Source organism: Tupaia chinensis, unplaced genomic scaffold, assembly GCF_000334495.1.
Source record: "Tupaia chinensis unplaced genomic scaffold, TupChi_1.0 Scaffold141530_1, whole genome shotgun sequence".
NCBI lineage: Eukaryota > Metazoa > Chordata > Mammalia > Scandentia > Tupaiidae > Tupaia > Tupaia belangeri.
In genome coordinates this window covers 2,208,636-2,228,683 of record NW_006201391.1, presented here as the reverse complement: position 1 = coordinate 2,228,683, position 20,048 = coordinate 2,208,636, and the positions used below count along the sequence as shown (strand labels likewise).

At 39.9% G+C, this 20,048-nt stretch overlaps 1 protein-coding gene across 1 annotated transcript in view; it reads left to right on the top strand.

Moving 5' to 3' along the window:
* Positions 1-20,048, top strand: part of DCP1B (decapping mRNA 1B) — a 131,749-nt gene that overhangs the window by 105,441 nt on the left and 6,260 nt on the right. Inside the window, exons 9-12 of the mRNA XM_014581993.2 lie at positions 1,307-1,373; positions 2,902-3,037; positions 17,319-17,447; positions 19,921-20,043. Coding sequence (XP_014437479.2) covers positions 1,307-1,373; positions 2,902-3,037; positions 17,319-17,447; positions 19,921-20,043 — 455 coding nt within the window. The remainder of the gene's footprint in view (positions 1-1,306; positions 1,374-2,901; positions 3,038-17,318; positions 17,448-19,920; positions 20,044-20,048) is intronic.

The following is a 20,048-nucleotide window of genomic DNA, read 5'->3' as shown; positions in this document are numbered from 1 at the left end:
AACCAACAGAACCCTGGCTTTTGACAGAAAGTGGAAGAATATGGAAGATGTACTGCTGAGTGAGGCAAGCCAGGCTATGAAGGAGAGACATTGTATGTCCCCACTTAACATATACCGAATGTCAGCACTCTATGACTGAAACTGATTGACTAACGGTTGAACAAACACAAGAGATGGGTGTGAATGTCAGATGCGGTGTACGTGGAGGAGTGGGGCCTAACGAAGGACATTTGGAGAAGGGATACAGAGGTAGAGCATTGACGGGATGGGGAAGTGTGGTGTTATCTGTTAAAAATATTTTGATCAACGGGTCTGGGGAGAAATGTGCACATATCGAAATGGTCTCATTGTAAGCCAAACAATATGATTGAAAGTATATACAAAAAAACAAATAATAAATAATGTGGAAAAAATTTTTAAAAAATTAAAAAAAAAAACTTTCCAAATCAGAGTAAAAAAAAAAAGTCAATATAGTCAATGTATTATTTACATGATTAATACCACTAAATCCTCAACTAGATATTGTTAAATGTATTTTGGGACGGCTTTGGCCTTTGCTATAAAACTGATGTAGACAGGCACATACTCAGGTATACAGCTTATTTCAGCATTTAAGTGAATCATTAGCAACTATGTTATACTTCATTTTCTCTCATTACCAGCTGATTAGGTCATAGTCATATCTGATCTTTCAACTGTTATAAATTTTTCGTACAGAGATTTTGAAGTGAGAGATTTATTATTAAATTACATTTTTTCCAGTGCTCTATCCCAAATTTACAGCTTACAAAGCCAACTTTTCCATTAATGTGTTCTTGGGAGAAGAAAAAGGGGAGAAGGTTTCTAGGCATAATTCAGGCATCAGGTTTACGAGTATTTAAAAATACAGACAAAATGTGTTTATAAAGTGTGCAGATGGAGTATAGAAACAATGCTGTCTGAAAGATGGAAGTTAAAAACTGCAGTTTCATCTTCAGTCTGTCTTATTCCATAAAGAAGCTCTTACCAAGTTACCAAACGCCTGTCCTGTCGAAGTACTACATTGTTAAGGAGAACACACTTCACTGGAAATGTGTGTGTCTGTGGGTGTGGGTGTTTGGGTCCCTACAGATTCCTCTGTGATTGAAAAAATTTGTATGCTAGCTTTTTAAGCTTTGATGTCGACAATTGGTTCTATTTATTTAATAATTATTGAATAAATTAATTTAGTACATAAAGTATTATACATTTCCCTATAAGATAGAAAGAGAATATCTTTTCATTTTATAGTTTTGAAGATGCTAATACTTTGATGTGTTTTCTGCAGTATCTATTTATGGGATTTGGTTTTATGATAAGGAAGAATGCCAAAGAATTGCAGAGCTCATGAAAAAGTAAGTGCTGGAAGGCTAAATATTTCTTCAGAACCTGGTGCTTTTGTTTGTATTTCCAACTGTATAGAACTACACTATAATCTTAACAGAGTATGTCTCTTATAGGAGTTCTTTTCACAGTGCTCAGGAAAACATTGAATACTACTTAATTAAAGAAAAATATACCTAAAAACAAGCTGCTGCCTTTTCACTAGGTTAAGATTTATCATCTTGAATGACTCAACTCCTCTTTCCTGCCTCTGTGAAATATGTATTAATTGTTCCAGATGGCAGTCTTCTTTAATATGTCCTCATTTGTGGATTAGCAATTTTTGCTTTGAAAATGTCTCAATGTGGCTGTCAGTTAAAAGAACATCCATAGCCTCCTAAAAGCTGCTCCAGAGCCTGGAAAGCCTTTCATTTCCTTCTTGGCCTAAACACTAACCCCAGATCCAAGTTCGCTCGGCGCTCGGAATTGCCTGCCATGTCTCAAACACCAAGTACAGATAGTCTTTATTTTCAGTATCTAGAAATTTCTGAGTTACTGTCACTTTAGTCATCAGTACTTCCCCCATTGTAAGTCTCTTTTTTTCATCTCATGATACCTTGTGATTTGTCCCATTCTGTATTTGGGGAAATCTGAGATTCTCTGACTGTCCCATCTTAGCTTTCCTGATTACATTGAAAGGAGGGCCCAAGTAAGCTGGCCCTCTGCTGTGTGATTGGTTGGCTCTTTAATCAGTGCTTGAGCCCCAGGGCTGCTCTGCTCATCAAGGCCCTTATCTCTGCTATTCATGGGAAGGGGTAAGAGCCTCAGAATGCAGTGGGTGTCCTCAGCCTGCCACTGGACCCCGCCAGGTACCTAGGACGGCTGCTGCCTGTGTGGGAGCGACACTGCAACTCTGTTTCCTAAAGAACCAAGTGACTAAAAAGTGACCCCAAATGAAATGAAAATGGGAGCAATCACTCATTTGTAAATACGATTTATTCCTCAAATTCTAGTTTATGGTAGCTAATTTATTATTTTTTTTGGAGAGATTTTTGCTATAGGGTGCGTGCGTTCACCAGAAAAAGAGACAGAGAGATAGAAAGTGAGAAATCACCCCCCAGAGGGGTGGCCACGCTGCAATCCCTTCTCCTCCATTCTCCTCTCGGGATTTTGGGCACACATGCACATGCGCCTAGCGTGAGTTTAAGCCACCGGGTCCCGGGCGTGAACCGCGGTCGACTACATGGGAGTCCAGCGACAGCCATTACACTAACTGCTGGTTCCTATGGTAGCTAATTTTAAGTAATTAACTCAAGTTGCAGAGGGTGATTAAGTGTGTTCCAACTGGTATTCAGGACTGTAACAACTAGCTCCTGGAATATTCATATTGTTGTAAACTGTATGGTAGATAATAATAGCAGGATTTCATACAGATTTTAAAAAAAATGCTTTGTAGGGACCAGGAGGATGAAAACAACCAGGTGAGAACTTGGACTGTTCTGAAAACCATTTGTGGTAAGTTGCTTTCCCTCATGTGGCTTTTCACTTATGTCTTTCTAGTCTAACTCAGTACGAGCAGCTGAAAGCCCATCAGGGAGCTGGAGCAGGACACTCCCCGATGATCCTCAGTTCAGGAGAGGGCAGAGAGGTAGACATCCTCCGAATGCTCACCAAGGCCAAGGACGAGTACACGAAGGTGAGCCCGCCCTTCCCTGAGGTAGCTACCTCCGTCCACAGGGGGTTTGTCATCTAGGAAGACGAGGAGTACTCCTACCAAAACAGTTTCACGGGAAGTAAGATCTGCTTTTTACTTTTAGTAGGCTGAAGAAGACTGCTTTTAAGTAGACTAAGAGGTAGCCTGAGTAAGCAGTAGCTTTCATGTATACAAACAATAACCAGTTATAAGATTTACTGGAAGACCCATTCATAGTAGCAATAAATGAATATGAAATTCGCAATAAATGGACCAAATTTATATGAGGAAGCTTTTAAAAACTCTGAAAAGGTATAAAAATAGACCTGAACAAATAGAAGTAGAAGCCCTGTTCTTAGATAAAAAAAAAATTCAACATAAAGCTCCCAGTTCTCTGTCAATCTACAAATGTAAGATGATACCTAAGCAAATACCACTGGCTTCTCTTCTCCTCCTCCTCCTCCTCCTCCTCCTCTTCCTCTTTCCTCATCTTTTTCCTCGTCCATTTTTTCCCTGGAGCCAGACAAGCTGATTGTGAATTCATACGGAGAAATAACAAGAAGGAATAGCTGGGAAAACCCTGGCAGTGACCAGTGTTGGCGGGAGGCGGGGTGAGAGAGAGAAGGGGCGCAGACAGATCGCCAGGGAAGGGGAGCGGGAAGGGTGCGAGTTGGAGTGTGCTTCATCTGATGCTGAAACACTGAAGTCTAAATGTCTAAAGTAGTATGGTATTGATACATACATAGCCAGGTAGACCAATGAGATCGATTAGAAAGTTTAGGATTAGACCAAAGTATATATGAGATGTAGGAAATGATTAAGGTGGCAATCTCAAATCAGCTATCTAAATGGATTTTTTTTTTTGAGAGATTTTCGCTATAGGGCACGTGCGCTCGCCAGACAGACAGAGACATAGAGACAGAAAGCGAGAAATCACCCCCCAAGGGGGATGGTCACGCCGCAGTCCCTTCTCCTCCATTCTCCTCTTGGGATCTTGGGCACACACGCACATGTGACCGGCATGAATTTTAAGCCACCGAGTCCGGGACGCGAACCACAGGCGACTATGTGGGAGTCCAGCGATATAGCCATTATGCTAACTGCTGATTCCCTTTAAATGGATTTTTAAAAAAGATTTTGCGTAGAGCATGCGTGCTCACCAGAGAGAGACAGAGAGAGAGAGTGAGGGAGGGAGAGAGAGAGAGAAAGTGAGAAATCACACACTCCCAGGAGGGATGGCCACACCGCAGTACCTTCTCCAGTTTCCTCTCAGGATGTTGGGTATGCATGCACACACACCCAAGGTGATCTTCAAGCTGCCAGGTCTAGGTCTTAAACTGTGTAGCTCGCCATGTAGGATACAGTACCTTAACCTCCACACCACCTGCAGACCTCTTAAATGGATTTTTAATGCATGGTGTTGGGCAACCTATGGCCATTTGACTTTGTAAAAATATATATATCAGGTACCAGAAGAAAACTGGTATGGATTTCTTTATAATCTAGGAAAACAGAAATCTTCCTGGTTACATCTTATAAAATCCAAACCAACTAATTTAACTACATAAAAATAAAACAAATGTTTGGCAGGGTTTTAAAAAATACAGGCAATTTGAAAAGATATTTAAAACTAAGAAAAAATATTTATACCAAAATAACAGGAATTTCCCTGTTTTATGGAGAGATTGTGAAAATTGAAAAGTAAAAGATTAACACTCTAGAAATATGGGCAAAAAAATAAAAGAAACAAGAGAAAATCCTGGAATTTGGAAACTAACTGAAATAAATTATGAAATTAAAGTATGATATAATTACTTAGAAAAAAATTATAGTGACTTTAAAACCTACTGTTTGAAGTGAACATTCTTAGTAATACCTTAAGGATAAAAAGAGCTACAAAGATATTATAATCTTAATTCAGTAGTTTTATCATTAGTATTAATATTGGCATTATAATTTTTCAACTTTCATGGTTATAATAAATTATTTTAATGTGGTTGACACCAAAACCTCATTGTAAGAGAAAAAAATCAGATAAAATAAATTAAAACCATCAAATATTTAATGGAAATATCAGAAATAGTTTGTTTTATTTCTTAACTACAGAATTAAAAACAATGTTCCTCGCTCTTTCCGTGAAAAGATCTATTGGGCCACCAGAGAAGTCACTACACCTCGTTGCATAATAGAGAACTATGTCATGACTTTTCCGACAACCCAGTAGAGAGGAAGATGAAAGAAGTAAGGGAAGGGAAGGAAGCAGGAAAGAAGGAAAGGGAGGGAGGGAGGGAAAAGAAAAGAAAAAAGAAAGAGGAGAGGGAAGAGAAGAGAGGAGAGAAGAAAAAAGAAAGAGAAGAGAAAAAAAGAGAGAGAGAAGAGAAAAGAACTTTCCCTCATCAATCAGGGCTGATTGATTAATCTGAATTATGATTTATTGAGGGTAGCCAAGATAAATGCCTAATTCATTCTCACCAATTACCAATTTTCCGAGAAAGGAGTTGATGCCTTAGTAATTTCAAAGGATAGCCAATGTTTATTTATTTATTTGTCTTCTATTCCTGGTTTGTTAACTCTTTCTCATCACCAGGAACTCACAGATTACTCTTTTTTGGAAATACTCTTTTTTTTTTTTTTTTTTTTTTAATAAATATACAAAAAAGCATGTGTGGTCACACAGGATAAGGAGTCAGGGGAGAAAAAGCACACCTCTAACGAGGTCTGGTCACATTGCAGCCCTTTTTCTTTCAGTCCTACATCCTGTCAGGATTCCGGGTATGTGCATACCCCTTCAGGGGCCGGAACTCAAACCCTAGTTGGCTGTGTGGGATCCTGCTTCCTTTGTGTGGCCTTAACTGCTGTGCTGTGCTACCGGGGAGACCTCACTAAACTGAAAGAGTCTTATCAAAACAGTCAGTTCTGAATCTAATTAAGACTTAAGTTTTCTGTAAAAGGTGGCAAGGGGGACCAGCAGATGGTGTAAGGGTTACATCACTGGACTCCCATGTAGTTGACTGCGGTTCGAGTCCTGGACCCAGCAGCTTAAAACACATGCCAGGTGCATGTGCATGCATGACCAAAATCCTGAGAAGAGAATGGAGGAAGAGGCTGCAGTGTGGTCTTCCCTCCTAGTGGGTGATTTCTCACTTTCTGTCTTATCTGTTTCTCACTGTCTCTCTGGCAAGTGCACATGCTCTATAGCAAAAAACTCTGTTAAAATTAAAAAAAAAAAAAAAAAAAGGAAGGGGGTGAGAGAAAGGGGAGGACAGGTAGAAAAATGTGATACACCACAAGGAAGCAATCGGAAACTTTTTTTTTTTTTTTTTTGAGAGTTTTTTGCTCTCGGGCACGTGCCCTCACCAGAAAGGCAGAGAGGAAATCACCCCCCAGGGGGGATGGCCACGCCACGATCCCTTCTCCAGTCTCCTCTCAGGATCTTGGGCACGCACGCACAGGCACCCGGTGTGAGTTTAAGCCACTGGGTCCGGGTGTTAAACCGCAGTCGACTACATGGGAGTCCAGCGACATAGCCATTATGTTAACTGCTGGTCCCACAATCAGAAACATTTTAATAAAACGGAACACATGGATAGTTGACCAGTTTTTTTTTAACATGCCTCTCACTTGCCTGTTGACTCACTCTTGCTTGTGAAGACTGTGAGCATGAGCTTCTTAATTATACAGAACACCCTTTATTCATCTTGGTATTCCTAGTCACCTTTAAAGTACCTGACACTCGGTAAGCACTAAGTGAATGGTGGCTGCTGAATAAATGAAAGGGGGAATGAGAATCAGCACTGTTTTACTGCCCTTCTATCGTAGGACCTGGACAGAGATGCCCTAATTCCAAATTCAGATGGGAGCTATTTCTATATTCGTTTTTTTCATTTGTTTAATCCTTCAGAATCATTAAAATATACCCTAATAACTTGGTAACTAGTGTAATTAAATAATTATACTTTATTAAGACTACTGTCTGAGGTACACTAAAGATGAGCCTTTAAAAGGTCCTATTTCTGCCCTTGTGGAACTTACACTGTGCCACCACAACATGACAGTGCTCAATAGATAAGTACAGGTAGCACTATCATCTGGGAGGCTGGAAACCACATGAGAAGCCTGGGTTCAGTCCCTGGGCCAGCCTGAACACACCAGGTGCAGTTGTGTGCACCTGAATCCTAGCTAGGCGGGAGGCTGGGGCAAAGGGTCCCTACACAGGTAGACTCCGTCAGAAATGCCTACCTCTGTCTCCATTTCTTTCCCTCCCTCCTTCCCCTTCTTTCTCTCTTGTCTCTCATAAAGGAAGAATGAAATAAATAATAAATAAAATATTAAAAATTATTTTATTATCTCTCCCTCCTCTTAACACACACAGTTTATATTTTTAAAACTTTTTGTATATTATAACATTTGACATCTTAAAAATCTTTCTGGCTGGGGAGAGCCTGCCCTTGCCTGAACTAGCTGGTTCTTATAAATAGCAGAGTGCTCGGGCAGAAGTATGTCTTTGATATGCAAATGAGCAGTCCAGAGTCATACCCCTCTATCTGGCCTGTACAGTATTCTTCTGTTTTAATCATCCCAAGGTCAAGTGTCAGGCATGGGGCCCACTCTATAGTTTAGAGCTTGCTGGAATTACACAAGCTAGCTGATCATAAACTGGCCATCATGCCCTGCCTTGCCTTCCCCACAGAAATCCCAGTACAGGCTCTCTCCTCTGCTTTCTCTGCTGTCACAGTCCTGTGGCTTCCACGTGCAGCCCTGTGTCCCATGGCGCACCTCTTGCTTATCTCGTCTGTGAATGTGATACACTCTGTTTCTTGGGTCTCTCCTCTGTCTCTGTGTCCTCACTTGAAGTGACCTTCACATAAAAGAACACACACACAGAAACATACAGTTTTGAAGATTGAGTTTATTGGGTCATGGGAAAAGGCATGACGTGTATTTCTATGCAAAAATGTGTCATGACTTTTCCCATGACCCAATAAGCCATCACTTCATACTATACCAATAATTTAGAAAGTGTTCCCCTTGTTTGCCCTTTATTTATTTATTTATTTATTTATTTATTTATTTATTTATTTATGGAAGAGGATTTTTTTGTTTTGTTTTGTTTTTTTGCTATAGGGTGCGTGCACTTGCTAGACAGAGAGGCAGAGACAGAAAGCGAGAAATCACCCCCCAGGGGGGGTGGCCACGCCTCAATCCCTTCTCCATTTTCCTCTTGTAGAATCTACATAGGCTTCAAGGCCCAGTAAAAATGCCAATTTTTACATGGAATTGTTCACTATCTCTTCAATCAAACTAATTATTCTTTCCACTAAACTCCAGACTATTACTATTTAGGTCAGCCTCTGCCGTTACATTGTAAACTCATTGAGGTCAAAACAGTGTTCTATTTCACACCCCACACATTGTTTTATAATGTTGACATGAAATGCAGGTGTTTAATTAATATATAGATTTCCTACAGAAGAAATGATTCCTTCTGCCATTGCAGCTAGATGACGTGCTCTTCTAGAAGCAGCTACGTGGTCATCTTACTCTCCTGGTCTAAATCTCGGTGTGTCATTGCCAGTATACGCACTCTTGGGCTCTTCAGGCTTCCGCAACATGACCTCAGGTGATTCTTGCTTTTTTTAGAGATTTTTGCTCTTAGGGCGCGTGTGCTCACCAGAGAGACAGAAAGTGAGAAATCACCTCCCAGGGTGGATGGCCATGCTGCAATCTCTTCTCCATTTTCCTCTCGGGATTTAGGGCTCGCATCCATGCACATGTGCCTGGCATGAGTTCACGTCACTGGGTCTGGGACTCAAACCACGGCTATAGCCTATGTGGGAGTCCGGTGCGTAACCACTATGCCACCTGCTGGCCCCTATTCATCTAATCCTGCTGCCTTCTACAGATATTTGAAACTCTTGCTGAAAGAATAACAATTTTGCTTCCTAAAAGTGCCCTCATGCCTTTTCTTATGCTGTCCCCTCCCCTTCTTCACTGTCCAGATACGATCAGTCTTTCAAGGCCCATTTCAAATGTTCTCTCTCCATCATGTTACCTCTGATCTACCTAGATGTATATTTGTGTCTCCGTTCTAACTCCTGCATTAGACCCTTGTCACATTTATGTTGAATCCTCTTCCACACAAAGACCTTTTGGAAAATGTGGAGATCCTGGGTAAATGGTTCTGAGGAGTAAGTAAGAGAGAGAGTGAATGGACAGAGGATAAGATAGAAAGAAAACAAAAATTTTCCCCTTATATTCTTATTGTTGAAGTACTTGTTCAAGAAGTGACTGAATGATTAGATATTAGAGATGTTATAAAAGAATTTCACTTCTCTGCATAAGTGTTAAACAAAGGATTCAAAGATCCTTTTCAACTCTAGAATTCTTTTTTCGAAGTTTTCACATTATTTTTAGTTGAAATATAACAATTACACATATTTATGATATGCAGCATGATGTTTTGATCCAGGTACACATTGTGAAACGGCTAGATCAAGCTGTTTAACATACCGCACCTTATTTATCTTTTTTTGTGGTGAAAACACTTAAAACCTACTCTCAGCAACTTTTAAGTATACAATATATTTTGGGGGGGGGGGTTTGGAGAGGTTTTCGCTATAGGGCACGTGCGCTCGCCAGACAGAGAGAGAGACAGAGAGATAGAAAGCGAGAAATCACCCCCCGGGGGGATGGCCACGCCGCAATCCCTTCTCCTCCATTCTCCTCTCGGGATCTTGGGCACGCACGCACACGCGCCTGGCGTGAGTTTTAAGCCACCGGGTCCGGGACACGAACCATGGTCGACTACCTGGGAGTCCAGCGACATAGCCATTACGCTAACTGCTGGTTCCCTATAATTTTCTTTTGAAATATTTTTTTCTCTCTCTCCATTCCCCCTTTTACTAAAGAGAGGTCTAAACTGAGTTATTTGCAAAAAAAGTATTAGGTTAATCTCAGTTCGGTCTGTGATTTACACAAAGCCCCATAAGAATTGAATTTCTTATGCAAGGCAACAGATACTAGTGTGTTATTGAACTTATGCAAATAACCATTCTGCCACAGAATAAGAATGCTCACAAATATTTTTCAGTTGCAAAGGGGTCAGGAGGGGAGGAAAGTTTCTTGATTTCTCATATTTCTTGTGCCTCTGCGGTAGTGGTTCTGGTCATCTTATGGTTATACGTTACTTCCTGCCTTCTGGCTTTTTGCTGGCTGTTGGGCCAGAAGGAGGGCTTTGGGGAAGAGGCTTTTTCTGGTTAAAGGGGCAGAGCTAGGCCCACCTCAGATGCACATGGATTCTGGCTTTTCACTGGGTGTTGGGCCTTATATACAGCACTTTTAAAACCCAGTCATCCATTTAGTGGACAGTTAAGTTGGCCCCATATCTTGGCCATTGTGAATAATGTTGCAATGAATGTGAGAGTACAGATACTGTTTTCACATGCTGATTTCATGTCCTTTGTATATGTAGCCAGTATTATACCTTATTGAGGTTTTAATTTGAATTTCCATAATGGTTAGTGATATCAAACACTTTTTCATATACCTGTTGACCATCTTCCAAAACATGCCTATTCAGATCCTTTGCCCACTTTTAAAATTGGATTATTTGTTTTTTTATTATCGAGTTCCTTATGTGTGTTGAATAATATAACATAGTATTCTAGGGGCCAGCAGATGGTGTGATGGTTAAGGCGACTGAACTCCCATATGGCTGACCATGGTTTGAGTCCCGGACCTGGCAGCTTGCTTTCTCACTTTCCTTCTCTCTCTCTTTCTCTCTCTGGTTAACTTAAGTGAAACAGGAAAAAAAAAAAAAAAAGACAATGAATAAAATTAAATAATTCTCTTAAAAATATATAACATAGTATTACTTATATGTGTTACATATTAACCTCTTATCAGCTATATGGTTTGCAGATATTTCTTTCATTCTGTAGATTGTCTCTTTACTCTGTAAATGGTTTCCTTTCCTCTGCAGAAACTTTATTTTTATGTAATCTCATTTGTCAATTTTTGCATTTGTTGCCTATTCTTGGGGTCATAGCCAAAAAACAACAATAAAAATTACTACCCAGACCAATGGCATGGAACTTTTCTCCTATGTTTTCTTTTGCTAGTTTTACTGTTTCAGGGCTTATATTTGTTTCCCTAGAAGTCTTAAATTTATGAAAATCCCAAGAGAAAAAACTTTGAGCTATCGGGATATGATATTGGTGAAATGAAGCCTAGTGACACCAGATACAACTCTTTAGAGAAAGTTAATACAATATTTGAAAACCTAATTTCAGCCAATAACTTATGTTTTTTCCCCTGGGAAATAACTTTCTATAATCTGCTTTAAAGTAGCAGTGATGTAGGGCCAGCAGGTGGCGTAGTGTTTAAGGCTAGTGTTTAAGGCACCGGACTCCCGTGTGTTTAACTGCAGTTCAAGTCCCGGACCTGGCAGTTTGGAACTGAAGTTGAGTGTGTGTGTGTGCATGTCCAAAATCCCAAGAGAAGAATGGAGGAGAAGGGATTGTGGCATGGCCATACCCTCTGGATGGTGATTTCTCACTTTCTGTATCTTTGTCTCTCCAGAGAGCATGCACCCTATAGCAAAGATCTCTCCAAAAAAAAAGTAGCAATGATGTTAATTGAGCTTTCCCTCTTCTTTACCTCCTCCCTACTCAATTTCTAGTCAAGATGCAAATGAGCAATAAAATAACCAAAGCACAGGACCAGCAGGTTGTGTGGTGGATAAGGCGCTGTACACCCACATGCCTGACCGTGGTTCAAGTCTCAGACCAGATGGCTTGGTTTCTCACTTTCTCTCTCTGGTGAGCACATGTGCTTTATAGCAAATTTTAAATAATAATAATAAATAAAATAATTTTTAAAAAAATAACCAAAGCTTGGCAAGAATAAAAGGGAACAGCAAATGGCGAAATGGTTACATCACTGGACTCCCACATAGTCAACCACAGTTCTAGTCCCAGACATGGTTGCTTAAAACTCATGCTGGGCATATGTGCGTGCATGCCCAAAATCCCGAGAGGAGAATGGAAGAGAAGGGATTGCGGTGTGGCCATCCCCCTGGGGAGTGATTTTTTGCTGTCTTGTCTCTCCCACAAGCGCACGTACCCTATAGCAAAAATCTCTCAAAAAAAAAAAACAAAAAAAAACCAGGACCAGAAATGGTCTGTAGGCTGCATTATTAGGCTTTAAGTATTCAGAAGTAGATTATTTTGTGTTTTGTGGTTTAAGAAAAGAATTAATGGTTCTCTTCATGAATTAGCTATGACTCATTTATGAAATTAAAAAATTATTATGTATTTTTGGACATTCAATGAGAAAATTTAAAGAGATATAAAAAAGAAAAAGAGGGGCTGGCAGGCAGCATGGTGGTTAAAGGGTGCTGGCTTTCTAGTGGCCAGCCATGGTTTGAGTCCTGGACCTGGCAGCTTTCTCCCTTTTCCTTTCTCTCTCTCTGTCTCTCTCTGGTCAAGTTAAAAATATAATAATAATGACAAATGGAATTTAAAATAAATACATAGTTCTTAAAAGAAAGAAAAAAAAAGAAAATGAAACTACTTATATTCTATAACCCAAAGATATCTAACTTAATACTTTTAGTGTGTTCTCTTTCTTTCTTTACTTTTTTTGACTAGAGGGCACAAGTGCTTGTCAGAGAAAGAAAGTGGAGGAGAGGAGAGAGCACTGCTGGCAGGGAATGGTCACATGGCAGTCCCTTCTCCATATCCATGCACACACACCCAGCATTTCTCCATCCACGGAGTCTGGGACTCAGATCACATGGCTGGCCGTGTGGGATCTGTGTGCCCCAATCACCAGGTCAAGGAGCCAGCCCTAGTTTTCTTTTAGACTTTTTACTTGGCGTTTATACTTACATTTGTGTGTGTGTGTATACACACATTTGTGTATGATAAAATAGGATTATATGATACTGTTTTTGGAAGTTTTAGAGACACAGTTCATGTTCTCTTTGAATAATCCATTGTACACTTTTTCAAAAACTATTGTTTCCCAAGTATTTTAAAGTTACTTAAATCAGAAACACTATAGACTATTTAAAAGTCTGCATTTTACTGGAAAGTAAAATACAAATTTGAGGTGGGTGATGTTTAATTCTGAACAATTGGATCAAGAAGGAGCAGTTTTTAAAAAAATATTGTCAGAGGATGTGTGTACTCACCAGAGAGAAACAAAGGGGGGGTGATGAGAAAACATCCCCCAGAGGGGATGGCCACACCATAGTCCCTTCGCCTCCATCCTCCTTTCAGGATATTGGACGGACACACATGCACATGCACACGCATACACATGCCTGGCATGTTTTTCAAGCTACCAAGTTCAGGACTTGGACCACACAGTTGACCATGTGGGATCCAGCTGCCTTAACCACCTTGCCACATGGCTAAGGAGCAAGTTTTACATAAAAGCAAGGGTTCATAAATTGTAGAGAGCTGTAGGGACTAGAAAACAGTTCCTAAAGATACATTTTAATTAGGAAAAGCTATCTGGGGTTGGTAGCCAACAGACTTTAAAGACTTCATGCTAAAATTTTAAAGTGACCATATCCTGGACTGTATTATTTTGTCTTGGCAATCCATGTCTGGGGAAAGCCAGGCCAAGTTTGTCCATACAGCCATACCACCTACCACTGTCATTCACCTGAGAAGAATTAGAAATGACACTTGATCACTTCTAAAGTCCCATTTGGTGCTAGTACAAATATCCAAATGGTTGACAGAATGCTAGGAAGGAAATAATGTATCTGTTGTATGGTTACCTTTATAAACCACAATGCATGCAATGGTTATAGACCCCATACCCTAATCTTTGAATTAGAAAATATATCTCGATAACCATTAAACACATTGAGAACCTTGGGTTCTTGAGGGACAAGGTTGTGTTTATTCTCATTCCATGTCAGATACAAGGCAAAATATAGGGTCATTTGGAAAAGTCATGACACATTTGTGGATAGAAAAACATAGAAAAATATATCATGGCTTTTCCAGTGACCTAATATTTTCCAATCTGAGGCCCTGATTCTACAGTTGAAACTAGCATTGCTACAGAGAGTGCATAAAACAGAAGGTAGCATTTTCATATTGTTTTATTTGGTGTTTCAGTGAACAGACACCAACATCATTCTGTGCTCTTTCTGTTATGAATCCTACTGTGTTAGCAATTGCATGGTTGGTTTAGATTAATGTATGATAATGAGTTAGCGTTTGAAATGATGAGGCTTGTCTCTAGTCTCTCTCTCTATGAAATTCTAATTTGTAGTGAGTGCCTCAGAACACTCAGATTTGAATTATTCTGTTTATGCAAGAAGTCATTTATTAAATAAAGATGATGTTAGTAATTTTTAAATCAGTGATTTGAGTCAGCTTTACTTTCAGTTTGTAGACTAAAAAGGTTTACTTGCTTTGATGAAATAGAGTCAGCAACTCTCCAATTTTCAGTTAAATGCTAATGGAGGGGAAAATGTAGTTCTGACATGTTATTTAAGGAGTACTTTCTATAACTATTTACTCTTGAAAAGCATTAGCCTACGTATTTTAAACGATTACTTCTGAAGCATGCATGTAGCCTTTCAACTGTCCAAGTGTTTAAGGAATCTGAGTCTTGTAGGGTGATGCTGCTGGTCATGTTTTAGGTCACTGATTGCACACCTGAGAGAATTATCAAAAGCCGCCATCTGCCAGTTAGATAAGAAACAAGAAATTATGTTCTTTTAAAAAGACTGAAGTATCAGTGATTTCAGGGAAAAAAGAGAAATGAAGATTTTTCTACTGATAATTCAGCCCGCAGCCCACAAACTCGAGTGGAAGAGACCCCCTCTAGCCTTCTCTCTGTCTCTGTCTCTCTCTGCCTCTGTCCTCCCATTTTTTGGTAATTTTTCCTTTTTAAAAATTTTTAAGGTAAAGTATTCTCTGGGCTTTCAGCCCCTCCCTTTCCCCGCCCATCCAGGAGAGGCAAGGGGCAGGCCTTCAGAAGAAGTTTCTTCCATGGCTCCTGAGAACTAGTGATTTTGTGTGGCATGCTTGCACACTGTGCATTTTTTAATTTTTTGCTGTTTAAAAATAAATAAATAAAGTTTGGGTTATTTTTTTTTCTTTTTTTTTCCTTCCTTTTCTCTCTCTCTCTCTCTCTCTCTTTTTTTCTCTCTGTTTCCTTTTCTTTTTCTTTTATCTCTTCACTCTGCTCCTCAATCACTATTCACTGTGTTTCTAGATGGATCTAAGGGAACTGTAGCCAAACATCCAAATACTATTTGAGTTAACATATTTCTCAATATCCACTGAATCTGCTGCACAGAGGGATAAAAATGGAACAGCAAAGAGATTCCAGATCACCTCCTTCTGCACGCTCCTGAACGTTCAGATTGAACTTCTCAAGAATTAGGAGAAAACACACTATCCATCAGATGACTAGAAATCACCACAGGGCCACAAGAAATATGAGAAAGCAAGAAAATACCTCTCTTCCAAGGGAAAAGAATTATTCCTCTTCATCCACAGACAGATCAATGGAAATAATGGAAATATCTGATAAAGAATTTAGAATATTCATAATGATGACACTAACAGAGATGGAAGAGAAGAGAGACAATGAATTGTGGAAGAGGCAGGAAAAAGAAGCTGATGAGTTCGAGGAGGTGTGGAAATTCTTGAAAGATCTATAAGAGGAATTGCACACTTTAAAAAAGAATTGAATAGACCTGTTAGAGATAAAGGCTAAAATATAGGAAGTCAAAATCTCCCTTGAAAGTATTAAAAGCAGACTAGATCATACAAAAAATAGAATCTCAGACATAGAAGAGAAAATTGCTGGCCTAGAAAATCCACCACAAAGACTGAGAAAATCGACAAAAAATAAAAAAAACCAAAAAAAAAAAAAAAAAAGAGAACAATATACAAGAAATACTAGATACCATCAAATATCCAAACATTCATGTAATTGGCATCCCAGAAGGTGAAGAGACTCGTAAGGGCATTGATAATCTATTCCATGAAATCCTGCAAGAAAACCTTCCAAATCTAGAAAGGCACTCAGAGATCCAGTGCCAAGAAATACAAAGGACTCCAAATAGAATCACCCAAGAAGATCTTCTCCAAGACACATTATAGCCAGATTGACCAAAACTACAGACAAAAACAAGATACTAAGATTGGCAAGAAAAAAAAGGCAAGTTACCTACAAAGGATATCCTATTAGGCTAACAACAGACCTCTCATTGGAGACAATGCGAATGAGGAAGGAATGGGAAAATATATTCAGAGTGTTAAGGGAAAAGCAATTTCAGCCAAGAATATCGTACCCGACAAGACTATCCTTCATATGAGAAGGAAAGACAAGAATATTCTCAAATAAACAAAACCTGATAGAATTTACCAACACCACACCAGATCTCCAAGAAGTTCTTCAGGGAGCGCTATACTAGGAAAATTAAATACAGACACACAGAAATAAGACTTCAAAAACTAAGAAAATGGTCAACTTAATCGTAGGGACAAGTCTGGAGTTGAATATTATATCCTAGAATTTAATTGGGAAGATCAAACCAAAACAGAAGATAGATTAAGTACATTGGACTGAACTGGTGAAATAGCATTTTATAACTTTTGACTAAAACATTGCTGATTTTCTTCCAGGCTTTGTTTTCCAGTTTTAAGGATTTTTGTCCTGTATTGAGCTGTTGGTAGGTTCAGGTACCTACCTACTATTTGAACAGAATTCTAACTTGTTTCCTGGCTTTAATTTTTAAGCAAAGTTCCTTAGCATTTCTTTGATTTATTAAAGTTAAAACTGCTTCTCTTACAATTACCAGCTGAACTTGATATTGAAAGTAGTTAGATTACTTAAGAAATTGTGTGACCAATAAAAGGTGGGGGAAAAAGGAATGGAAAACAACTGTAGACACCAGAGATAGTGTGGGAGGAGGATGGGAAAGGGCAGAGGGTCAGAAATAGGGGTAAAATAAATATACATATATAAAACCAGACATGGGAAATTATTGATGATAACATGCACGATTAAGCCACTATGCAATATATTCTAGATACAAAATCACATTTTGTATGCTACGATGATGCTTAGGGAATGAATGTAAATTAATTAATTAAAAAAATGTTTCAGAGGAAAAAACTCATGGAAATATATGTAATGGGAAAACTATGTATGAATTTCAAAAATTTCCCCCCCCCAAAAAAAAGACTTAAGTATCTTTTACACCAAAAATGAGGATTTTTTTTCTTTTCTCCTATTTCAGTGTAAAACCTGCTCTGAACCAAAACAAATAACCAGTTCATCTGCCATCTATGATAACCCCAATCTCATCAAGCCTATTCCAGTGAAACCCAGCGAAAACCAGCAGCAGCACAAACCTCAGCCCAGCCAGGTACAAAGGTTCTGCTTCTTGTGTATGGCGTTTCTGTAGGACTCCTAAAGGACTTTCATCCCGAGTATTGAGAATGCAGGGCCTAGTACTATTGAAGAATTTGTTCAGGTGAGGGACCAGCAGTTAATGTAATGGTTATGTTGCTGAACTCCCATGTAGCCGACCACGGTTCGCATCCCAGACCCAGTGGCTTAAATGCACGCTGGGCGTGTGTGCATGTGTGCCTGAGATCCCAAGAGGAGAATGGAGGAGAAGGGATTGCGGCGTGGCCATCTCCCTTGGGGGGGTGATTTCTCGCTTTCTGTCTCTCTGTCTCTCTCTCTCTTTCTGGCAAGCGCATGCCCCCTATAGCAAAAACCTCTTCAAAAAAGAATGTGTTCAAATGAGTCCAAGAAATGAATTGCAAGTTAGGAATTTTTTTTCATTTTAAGAATTTACTCTTCCAAGAAGAGGGTTAACATTTTTACTTTGGGCATCTACCACATTCTGGGTTAATCTTTTGTGGAGTTGAACTCCTTGGAAGATAATGAATTTAAAACAAAACAGCAGAAAAGTAATGACCTCGTCAAAGGTGACAGGAGCAGTCCCCATTGGGTCTGTAATCTTCTGGGGTAGGCAGTTTTCCAAGGGCCACTGAGAGAACAACAGCCAAAGCACCAAGACTGAGTTAACATTCCAAGCACCTCTTTGATGCCAGGGACCGTGCCAGGCGCTGCATGTGTGGAAGGGACTGGGTCCTGTTCTCGAGCAGCTCAGGGACCACAGGAGTGGTCTGAAACTTACGCTGCCTGGAAATACGTTGTCATGTTTGCAGTCTGAAATATAAGTATTGGGTCATCGGAAAAGTCACGATGCTTTTCTGTGTAGAAAAACAGAAAATACGTCATGGCTTTCCTGACAGCCCAGTATTACAGCGGATTTTACGTCAGTATAGATGTGTGTTTTGTTCAGAACAGCGTAGCCTTAACCAGACTTGCTAATCTGTAGGTCCCAGTATTGATTGTAAATATGATAAAGCTGTGTCATTTTATATTGGTTATTCCTAATGAAAGCGTTTTTTAAGGCACTAGTTTAAATCAGTTTTGAAAATGAACATGGAGCTGAAAGATATAAAAACCTAGCTAATGAGTGTTTTGTGGAATTTTTTTCAAAAAGATGTATTTTGGGGGCCAGTAGTTAGCATAATGGCTATGTCGCTGGACTCCCATGTAGTCGACTGCAGTTCGCGTCCTGGACCCAGTGGCTTAAAACTCACGCCGGGCGCGTGTGCGTGCGTGCCCAAGATCCCGAGAGGAGAATGGAGGAGAAGGGATTGCGGCGTGGCCATCCCCCCTGGGGGGTGATTTCTCGCTTTCTGTCTCTCTGTCTCTTTCTGTCTGTCTGGCGAGCGCATGCTCCCTATAGCAAAAAAAAAACAAAAAAACAAAACAAAAAACCTCTCAAAAAAAAAAAAGATGTATTTTCTCATTTCCTTTAACTTTCTTTTCATTGTTTGCTTTCCATAGAAGTTTTTAGTATGGCTCAGTAGAGAAGCCAGGACATGTTGGCTGTAGCTGCGCCTAGCACAGCACCACAGGAAGCCACAGCGAGAGGTGGGGGTGTCCAGAGCAGCAGGGAGGACAGCGGTAATTGACAGGCCCAGGGGGATTTTCTAGATCAGATTAGGTGCTTAAGAGCTTCTGTATGTAGTTGAAAGGATCAAGTTAGATTGAACCATCTCTTCTCAGCCTTGGGTTTCTATATTGCAAGAAGCTTCCAGGAATTCTGAAGTCCTCGTATTCCTGTGTATTCTCAGTATCTTCTTGTGCCCTGTAGGGTTAAAAGGATTTCCTGTTGAAGAGCTTGTTTACCTTTTACTGTGTACAATACCACAGTGGTCCCCAATCTGTGAGCCCTAGGCCCCTCAAAAATCATAGGCCTGTTTTATCAATCAACAGGTTCTAAAATTTAACAGCTGTTTTGGGAGTGATAGGGAAGAATGCTATGAAAATTTTTGACATTAGAAAGGAGGTCCATGGGACCAGCACATGGCATAATGGTTACATCTCTGGACTCCCACATTTTCGACCATGGTTCAAGACCCAGACCTGGTGGCTTAAAACTCATGCCAAGTGCATGTGCATGCATGCCCAAAATCATAAGAAGAGAATGGAGAAGGGATTGTGGTATGTCCATCAATCCATCAACCCCCCCTGGGTGCTGATTTTTCACTTTCTGTCTATCAGTCTCTCCAGTGAGTATACACACCCTATAGTAAAAATTTATCTAAAAGGAAGGAAGGAAGGAAGGAAGGAAAGAAGGAAGGAAGGAAGGAAGGAAGTCGGTCTCATATTTTAAAGGTTTATTATACTTAAGTTATTTCATGCTCTCTGATTGGTTCCTTGTAATAGAAGAACTATCAGGTAGTGAGTCATAGCCCCTATATAACCAGACCGTATGTGGCCCCATTCTCAGGTGTCTTTATGTTTTCCAGACCTCAGACCCTGAATCCCAGCACTTATCCTTGACAGCCTTGTTTGGGAGGCTGGACCAACTTGCATGTCAGGGAACTGCGATGCCTGCACTGACCCTCCACCAGCAGCCTCAGCAGGCAAAGCTTCT